Source organism: Pecten maximus, chromosome 1 (genome assembly GCF_902652985.1).
Source record: "Pecten maximus chromosome 1, xPecMax1.1, whole genome shotgun sequence".
Taxonomy (NCBI): domain Eukaryota; kingdom Metazoa; phylum Mollusca; class Bivalvia; order Pectinida; family Pectinidae; genus Pecten; species Pecten maximus.
In genome coordinates, this window is record NC_047015.1 from 18009903 (window position 1) to 18020232 (window position 10330).

Sequence of the window (10330 nt, forward strand, 5' to 3'; positions counted from 1 at the left end):
CATAGATGGTACAGTAACCAGGTCACACATGTTCTGTCCATAGATGGTACAGAAACCAGGCCACATATGTTCTGTCCATAGAAGGTACAGTAACCAGGCCACATATGTTCTGTCCATAGATGGTACAGTAACCAGGTCACACATGTTCTGTCCATAGAAGGTACAGTAACCAGGCCACACATGTTCTGTCCATAGATGGTACAGTAACCAGGTCACACATGTTCTGTCCATAGAAGGTACAGTAACCAGGCCACATATGTTCTGTCCATAGATGGTAGAGTAACCAGGCCACACATGTTCTGTCCATAGATGGTACAGTAACCAGGTCACACATGTACTGTCCATAGATGGAACAGTAACCAGGCCATACATGTAACGTCCATAGATGGTACAGTAACCAGGCCACACATGTTCTGTCCATAGATGGTACAGTAACCAGGCCACACATGTTCTGTCCATAGATGGAACAGTAACCAGGCCATATATGTAACGTCCATAGATGGAACAGTAACCAGGCCATACATGTAACGTCCATAGATGGCACAGTAACCAGGTCACACATGTTCTGTCCATAGATGGTACTGTAACCAGGCCACATATGTTCTGTCCATAGATGGTACAGTAACCAGGCCACACATGTTCTGTCCATAGATGGTAGAGTAACCAGGCCACACATGTTCTGTCCATAGATGGTAGAGTAACCAGGCCACACATGTACTGTCCATAGATGGTACAGTAACCAGGCCACACATGTAACGTCCATAGATGGTACAGTAACCAGGCCACAAATGTTCTGTCCATAGAAGGTACAGTAACCAGGTCACACATGTTCTGTTCATAGATGGTACAGTAACCAGGTCACACATGTTCTGTCCATAGATGGAACAGTAACCAGGCCACATATGTTCTGTCCATAGATGGAACAGTAACCAGGCCACACATGTACTGTCCATAGATGGTACAGTAACCAGGTCACACATGTACTGTCCATAGATGGAACAGTTAGCAGGCCATACATGTAACGTCTATAGATGGAACAGTAACCAGGCCACACATGAACCGTCCATAGATGGTACAGTAACCAGGTCACACATGTACTGTCCATAGATGGTAGAGTAACCAGGCCACACATGTTCTGTCCATAGATGGAACAGTAAGCAGGCCACACATGTTCTGTCCATAGATGGTACAGTAACCAGGTCACACATGTACTGTCCATAGATGGTACAGTAACCAGGCCACACATGTTCTGTACATAGATGGTACAGTAACCAGGCCACACATGTTCTGTCCATAGAAGGTACAGTAACCAGGCCACACATGTACTGTCCATAGATGGAACAGTAACCAGGCCATACATGAACCGTCCATAGATGGTACAGTAACCAGGTCACACATGTACTGTCCATAGAAGGTACAGTAACCAGGCCACATATGTTCTGTCCATAGATGGTACAGTAACCAGGCCACACATGCTCTGTCCATAGATGGTACAGTAACCAGGCCACACATGTTCTGTCCATAGATGGTACAGTAACCAGGCCACAAATGTTCTGTCCATAGATGGAACAGTAACCAGGCCATACATGTAACGTCCATAGATGGAACAGTAACCAGGCCACACATGTAACGTCTATAGATGGAACAGTAACCAGGCCACACATGTACTGTCCACAGGTTGAGCAAATAAAAGTGTATATTATTATTCCATTAGTGTTTTTGCAAGTAAGTGGTTTAACTCTAGAATTGAGAAATATGTTGATTTCACTTCAGGCTCGTCCTAAAGGGGAGGGACTCACACCCTACCAAGGAAAGAAAAGATGTTTCGGGGAATACAAATGTCCCAAATGTAAACGCAAGTGGATGAGTGGCAACAGTTGGGCCAACATGGGCCAGGAGTGTATCAAGTGTCATATCAACGTCTACCCTCACAAACAGGTATGTATGTCATTTAAAACCAGGTTTACATCACTTCTATGTCCCAGTACTTAAACCCACTCACAGGTACTCGTCCTTTATACCCGCTCACAGGTACTCGTCCTTTATACCCACTCACAGGTACTCGTCCTTTATACCCACTCACAGGTACTCGTCCTTTATACCCACTAACAGGTACTCGTCCTTTATACCCGCTCACAGGTACTCGTCCTTTATACCCACTCACAGGTACTCGTCCTTTATACCCACTCACAGGTACTCGTCCGTTATACCCACTAACAGGTACTCGTCCTTTATACCCACTCACAGGTACTCGTCCTTTATACCCACTAACAGGTACTCGTCCTTTATACCCACTCACAGGTACTCGTCCTTTATACCCACTAACAGATACTTGTCCTTTATACCCACTAACAGGTACTTGTCCTTTATCCCCACTAACAGGTACTCGTCCTTTATACCAACTAACAGGTACTCGTCCTTTATACTCACTAACAAATACTCGTCCTTTATACCCACATACAGATACTCGTCCTTTATACCCCCTAACAGGTACTCGTCCTTTATACCCACTAACAAATACTCGTCCTTTATACCCACTAACAGGTACTCGTCCTTTATACCCACTAACAGGTACTCGTCCTTTATACCCACTAACAGGTACCTGTCTTTCATACCCATACAGGTACCCACCCCTCATACCCACAAACATGCTTCTCTTACTCACATACAGGTACCCACCCCTCATACCCACAAATATGCCCATATACCCATCCCTGATACCCACATACAGGTACCCATCCCTCATACCCACATACATGTACCCATCCCTCATACCCACATATATGCCTCTCTTACCCGCATACAGGTAAATGTACCTTATACCCAAACATGTATCTCGTACCCACATGCAGGTACACGTACCTCATACCCACAGACATGCTTCTCTTACCCACATACAGGTACCCACCTCTCATACCCACATACAGGTACCCACTCCTCATACCCACAAATATGCCTCTCTTACCCACATACAGGTACACGTACCTCATACCCACAAAAATGCCTCTCTTACACACATACAGGTACCCATCCCTGATACCCACATACAGGTACACATACAGGTACACGTACCTTATACCCACATACAGGTCCCATCCCTCATACCCACATACAGGTACACGTACCTCATACCCACATTACAAATGTATATATGTCTCCCCGCTTGCTTTCACACTTTTATTTGCAAATTATCTTTTCATGCATTTAAATAACAGCATGTATCCTCATATAGGGGCTGTGTACAAGCCACTTACACCCTTATCGAACTGATAAAAGTAAATAAAATATCATTGAGCTGAAAGCATGTTCCTTTTGTCACTTATCAGAGGCCCCTTGAAAAACCTGATGGCTTAGATGTGTCCGATCAGAGCAAGGTACATCCACAGCATCTATGTGAAAAGTGTAAGGTACTGGGATACTACTGTAGGAGGATGAACTAGGTCAAGGACAATCAGCAAGGACAAAGGTCAAGGACGTCACTAAAGGTTATCGACAGGAAGACATGAAATGTTTTCTTTAGATTCCATTGCTGAAAGCAATTAGGGATATGAAAACTAGTTACGATGATGAAGATTTTCTTCAGTAATTTGTTTTGTACCAAGTACATAGTTAAATCAGATCCAAGATGAAATCTATGTATGGCGTGATCATTTCAATCTAATGCGAGTGGCCATGAAATGAAAAAATCTAGTACTGTAGTTTGGATGTGCTGATTTTGTGCTGTAAATGAATAAGAAAGTGGACGTTTAGATCTAAATGAAGGCAAAAACTGTATGAGATTGAAAATTTGCGATATGTACTATATACTTGTTAAATTTTGCAGAGCTTCTATTTCGCAGTTGTCCCAGTCATAACTTTCGTATAACAACACCTTGTAAAAAATCTGCAATAAATAAGTTGAGACATACACAAGCATGTGATATACATTGACAGAGGTTATAACTCACTGTACAAATACTGGGGGGTATACACTTTTATGTTTAATGACTGTGAATATAGCGAAATCATATCCCCCTTTAATTACTAACTGTAGACACGTCGGCCAGTCAGGGTAAAATTGAGGTTAAAAGAAGAATTCTTGTACTAGAAGAGGTTTTGATATTGGCCTTGAAATGAGGGGATGATATCATACATACAAGGAGTGGTGTGAATATCAACCTCTTTGTATATGTTTGGTTTGGATCATACCAGGAATGGTTTGACAGTGAGAATCAACACCGAAGTTGTGGAGAAATGTTGTCAGAATCAGATTGACAAAACAAGAGGCCTTTTAGAAATCTGACCACAGTTTCTTGCATGTTTCTTTCGATTTGATACAATGACAAGGAATTCTAAGCTGATGATTATAGAAGATATGCTTCTTGACATTAAATATTTGAAAGCTCATCAGAGGTTTATTTTCACACATTCAGAATTTCCATCTTTTTGTAGAGTACTGATGTTAGAATGACTATCACTGTAATGGCGTAACGATCACAAGACAATGAAATCAGTTATACTTCCCTCTGTGGTTAGATAGCTTTTCAGTGCATGTTAAATAGGATGCCAACCACAGCATGTTAAGATTCTGTCATCAGGGCCAGCAACATGGCTGGTTGATCTAGTCAGGAGGGTAATAAAATGTATCACTGATCCTGGTCATCAGGTCAAACAGTATAACTGGTCCTAGTCACCAGACCAAACAGTATAACTGGTCTTAGACACCAGACCAAACATTATAACTGGTCCTAGTCACCAGGCCAAACATTATAACTGGTCCTAGTTGCCAGGTCAAACAGTATAACTGGTCCTAGTCACCAGACCAAACAGTGTAACTGGTCCTAGTCACCAGACCAAACAGTATAACTGGTCCTAGTCACCAGGTCAAACAGTATAACTGGTCCTAGTCACCAGACCAAACAGTATAACTGGTTCTAGTCACCAGACCAAACAGTATAACTGGTCCTAGTGACCAGACCAAACAGTATAACTGGTCCTAGTGACCAGACCAAACAGTATAACTGGTCCTAGTCACCAGACCAAACAGTATAACTGGTTCTAGTCACCAGACCAAACATTATAACTGGTCCTAGTCACCAGACCAAACAGTATAACTGGTCCTAGTCACCAGACCAAACAGTATAACTGGTCCTAGTCACCAGGTCAAACAGTATAACTGGTCCTAGTCACCAGACCAAACAGTATCACTGGTCCTAGTCACCAGACCAAACAGTATCACTGGTCCTAGTCACCAGACCAAACAGTATCACTGGTCCTAGTCACCAGACCAAACAGTATAACTGGTCCTAGTCACCAGACCAAACAGTATAACTGGTCCTAGTCACCAGGCCAAACAGTATAACTGGTCCTAGTCACCAGACCAAACAGTATAACTGGTCTTAGTCACCAGGCCAAACAGTATAACTGGTCCTAGTCACCAAGCAAACAAAATAGTTGATCCTTGACCATGACCAGGACAACAGTCTGGCACTTGTCACCAGGGCAACAATATGGCTAGCCCTTCCACCAGGGCAACAGCAGGCCCTATTTACCAGGGCACAATATGGCTGGCACTGCTGACAAGAGACCAAGGAATCAGTATGACTGGCCCTGATCACAAGGCCACCAGTATGACTGGCCCTGATCACAAGGCCACCAGTATGACTGGCCCTGGTCACAAGGCCACCAGTATGACTGGCCCTGGTCACAAGGCCACCAGTATGACTGGCCCTGGTCACAAGGCCACCAGTATGACTGGCCCTGGTCACAAGGCCACCAGTATGACTGGCCCTGGTCACAAGGCCACCAGTATGACTGGCCCTGATCACAAGGCCACCAGTATGACTGGCCCTGGTTACAAGGCCACCTGTATGACTGGCCCTGATCACAAGGCCACCAGTATGACTGGCCCTGGTCACAAGGCCATCAGTATGACTGGCCCTGGTCACAAGGCCACCAGTATGACTGGCCCTGGTTACAAGGCCACCAGTATGACTGGCCCTGGTCACAAGGCCACCAGTATGACTGGCCCTGGTTACAAGGCCAAAAGTGTAGGCTGGCCTGTCCACAGCTAGAAGTATGACCATTTCAAAGATGTTAAGAGCATTTGGTAAATATGAATTTTATCCTATTTCTGTTTTGAACATCATGAGATATGGATACAACAACATACATTATCTACATAGCTTTAAGTGAACCAGAAGTGTTGGCAGCAGTTAGAACTTGATATAAATAATATCAACAAAAACAGTAGATCCAATGTGTGTCTCAGTACAACAGGCTCTGAATCTTTACACATATAGATATACTTCACTTCTCCTCAGTTTTTATATTCCAGATGTGAGTAAGTGGGAAACTGGCTAGCTCACCAGACCTTGAATGATATGCCCTTGTACTAGGTTTTGTTGTATTCTTAGTATAACTGCTATTCCAATATATAACTATGAACAGTGAGAACTTTGACCAAGATATGGTAAAGTTGATATGTAAATTTCTGCTTCACAAGAGAATCTAATTCAAGATTATCGAGTTATATTATAAGACTTTTTTATTATTATTTACACAAAGATTTTTGAGATTTTATATTGATATTTATTATTTGTATATGATGGGAAGATAGAAGGTGATTATATTAGGATAAATTGTCATAGATATCTATTCTATTCCTACTGGTTAATTACAGATGTAACATTGTGTTGGCCTGTCAAACTTGATGCATTCATAACCAAAGTTAAAATGATTTGATAGAGAGATGCTGAGATAGAGGCAATTCTTTCTCAATAACTAAAGCAGAATTCCTATCCTCATTGTAAATAGTATATTAGATATGCATTGTCACATGGTGAAAGCATTTTTTTATTTAGTTGTTATATAATTATAGTTAAGTTACTCAAGATTATTGCAGTACTATATTAGAATGTTTAACATAATGGTATTGTGGAATTATTTTGATCCTGATTGGATAGAATTCTTATGCAAAAAAAAAAATTACGAATTGATAATTTGCAGATCTCTCTGGGAGAAAAATATCACCCAATTCTTGGAGCTTATTGTATTTATCTTAATCTCGTTGGTTTAAAGTGTCAATATATCAAAGGACATTTGATACAATTTAGTTTCAATTGGTTCCATTGTTGGCATGGAAACAGAACCACACTGTTAGATACCCACAGTCACTGCTATGCTACATTTATCATGTGAGAAGTTTAGCGTTGATGACAGAATCAATGTTACATCTGTACTGAACCACCAAGAAAATATTTCCATGTTCGTTTATTATGATAGAAGAAATTCCCATATTATAGTAAGCTCAATATGTGACAGATGTGTTGATGTTCTGTTCTTGCTGGCCAGGAAAATGACATCAAAAGGCGTCCTACAAATCAAGAGATCAAAAACTCACCTGAATGAAATTTCTTGACTTTCCTTTTATTGTTATGGGAAATGTTGTCAGTAATTTGCATGAACAGAAATATTCGATTTTTAAAGTTTTTTTTTTTTTTTTTTTTAATATTTCTCGGTCATGAGAACCAAATCTCTGCCTGTAGTAGTTTAAACAAACCCCTGGCCAGCAAACATAGCTAGTACATCTCAGTAGGAACTACATTTTCATGATTGGTGTATTTTGAATCCTGTTTATTCTCTTGGTATTTCATTTCTTCATAAGTTGTTTATTAATGATGAGTTGCTATCTCTTTATGACTTTTCTAAGTGCAAAAATGTTGAAAAAAGATTTGATATTGATGGGTGGCATTGAGAGAGGGTATATTGTATATATAAATATAAATTAACACAATCATTATTAAAATGAATAGATTTTATATTTAATTGAGTGAGGTTGTGGTGAAATGTGTGTGAAATGTTTTGTATAAAAAATAATATTTGCATGATAAAATCAATCTTGAATTGGATGTTTGCTGTGTACGTATATTGTCTTCGTATTTTAGGTGGTACTTGTGTATAATTTGCTTTCAGCATGTAGATATTGTGGATTTTTTTGTTGGTAGATTTTGATCTTTATTTATAAGTTTATTAATTCGCTTTAGTTATTTATAGATATATAAAGACTGATTTTGCATAAACATATCCGAAAAGGACAGAATTGACGAGTATGTATTTATATATATATATAGGTACTAGAAAATATGTATGATATTGGAATTGGCAACTGTAAACAGATCCGTTTTTGGTATGTTTTATATTTTTCCACACTTGTTCAAAAGTGCTGAATAAAGATAATAAAGAGTACAAAAAAAATACAGTTCTTGTAACATAAGTATTGTTATCAAAGCATACTAATATGAATACAGTAATCTTAGTACCAATGGTAGGGAGAAGTATTCAGCAATGCTGTCCTTTTCATATCTACTGTATATCAATCAACATTTTTTCATTGCACTGTTTTGGTAGAATCAATCTGTAATGATTTCTGTTTAATTTCACTGTTCATTATTGTCTAATTACACTTTAAATCTAGTCTAGCTACGTTGGGGGTCAGTCTCAGCGTAGTTACACCTTGCAATAACACTTGAACAATGTCTGTAATTACACTATTAATGTTTGTTGATAACAGTTGTAATTACACTGTAACAATGTTTAATTACACTATCAATGTAAATATGATTTTGCTAGTGTAATTATATTTTGTCATTGCAAGTGTAATGTTGTTTTGTCATTTTTTAATTACACTAAATCATTATAAATGTAATTAAATTGTCATTGTCTAATGACACTGTTAGTGTAATTATAACATGTTATTATAATGACAATGTATAAATACACTATCAATGCAAGTGTAATTGAGTTTTGTCATTGTCTAATTACACTGTTAGTGTAATTATAAGGACAATGTATAAATACACTTTCAATTTAAGTGTAATTGAGTTTTGTCATTGTCTAATTACACTGTTAGTTTAATTATAATGGCAATGTATAAATACACTGTATCAATGAAAGTGTAGTTATGATGTCATCCTATTACACCATATCATTTTAAGTGTAAATATGTTTTGTCTTTGTCTAATTACACTCTATCAATATTGCTATTATTACACTGGGTATCAATGTCTAATAGAAAATTAGTTGCATGTTGGTGATGATGATGTCACTTATTTCAGGTATAATTGTCCATATCATCGTTATATTTGGGATATCACTTCATGGCAATATGCTGAGATATTATAAGAAAGAGGTTAACATACTGTTTAATTTCTATATATTGTTTTCAAGAATGATATGTATATATTTGTTTACAAATAAAAAGACCAAATAAATCATACTGCTCATTAATTGATATAAAGAAAGATGTTTGTTTATTATCTCTGTTCCAATGCCTGTAATTTGACAGGTTACAAGAAACCCATATTTTCACACATTATCATGATTAAAATACAAGTAATTTTCTATAATGTTCTATGTTCTCCTTGACTAGTGTAGATGTAAATTTGGCTCAACTTTTGATCCTCATGGGAGTGTTGCCTTAAATAAGTGTAGTTTTTCTTTATAAGTTTTAATTTATGATAAATAATCATGTTGAGTTTTAGTTATTATTCTTATAAGTTAAAAATAGGTAGGATATCATATTTTCTTAAGCTGATCATATTTTCTTATGCTGTTGTACACAATGAGACAAACTGTGTTGTTTCTGCTGCAGAAATAATTGTCATTTACGATACCAATTTTGTGTGGTGTACATGATATAAGTTTTTATATACAACATGGTGTACACAATATAATACTCTCCTGTAGTCATATTAATCTGTGTGTGGTGTACACAATATCCTTAGCTTTGTAGTCCTAAATGACATATACTCAAGTGGCTTAACTATACGTGTGTGTACATTCTAGTCTCTCCAGACGAATGTAACTTGTTCCATATGTGCCAAAATCAGTTGTACATATTTTAAACTAAAGTTTGGCAGTTTCATTCGTGTGCAATACTTTGGTAATCCATACTACAGTGTTGTTATTATAATCGTTTGAGCGTTGTGAGTTCCTATTTTATTTAGCATGCAGATGTATGAAAAGTTATATGCAAGAACGAACTAGTGTGCATTTATTTCTATTTTCTTTGTTTTATATAATCAGTATCTTCATTTTACAAGCTCTTCATTAAAATTTCTTTTTGTGAAATTGGCTTAGTCATTGTTGTTTATACAAATATGGTTCTACTAAATTAACATAGACACAATTTTCTGAGCTTATATACAACATCTTGTGGTAAGCAGCACTGAATTACTGGTATCTCATCAGTACTACAAATGCGGTAAGAAATAAGTTATTTACAATTAAAATGCCCATATATAGAATTTCTGAAAGAGGACCAAAGAAATTAGTCCAAACAGTGAAATAT

The 10330-nt window shown here is 38.0% G+C and overlaps 1 protein-coding gene across 3 annotated transcripts in view; it reads left to right on the forward strand.

Moving 5' to 3' along the window:
- The window catches only part of LOC117326785 (zinc finger CCHC domain-containing protein 24-like), a 36759-nt gene that overhangs the window by 17468 nt on the left and 8961 nt on the right, over positions 1-10330 (forward strand). The window contains exons 3-5 of one of the 3 annotated variants that reach the window (XR_004532510.1): positions 1774-1938; positions 3327-4645; positions 4770-10110. Coding sequence is in view for 2 of the 3 variants with exons in the window: in XM_033883510.1 (XP_033739401.1) it covers positions 1774-1938; positions 3327-3440 (279 nt within the window). In the remaining variant the exon portion in view is untranslated. Of the gene's footprint in view, positions 1-1773; positions 1939-3326; positions 10111-10330 lie in introns of those variants that run through there. The other 2 variants (XM_033883510.1, XM_033883521.1) reach the window with 2 other exon arrangements.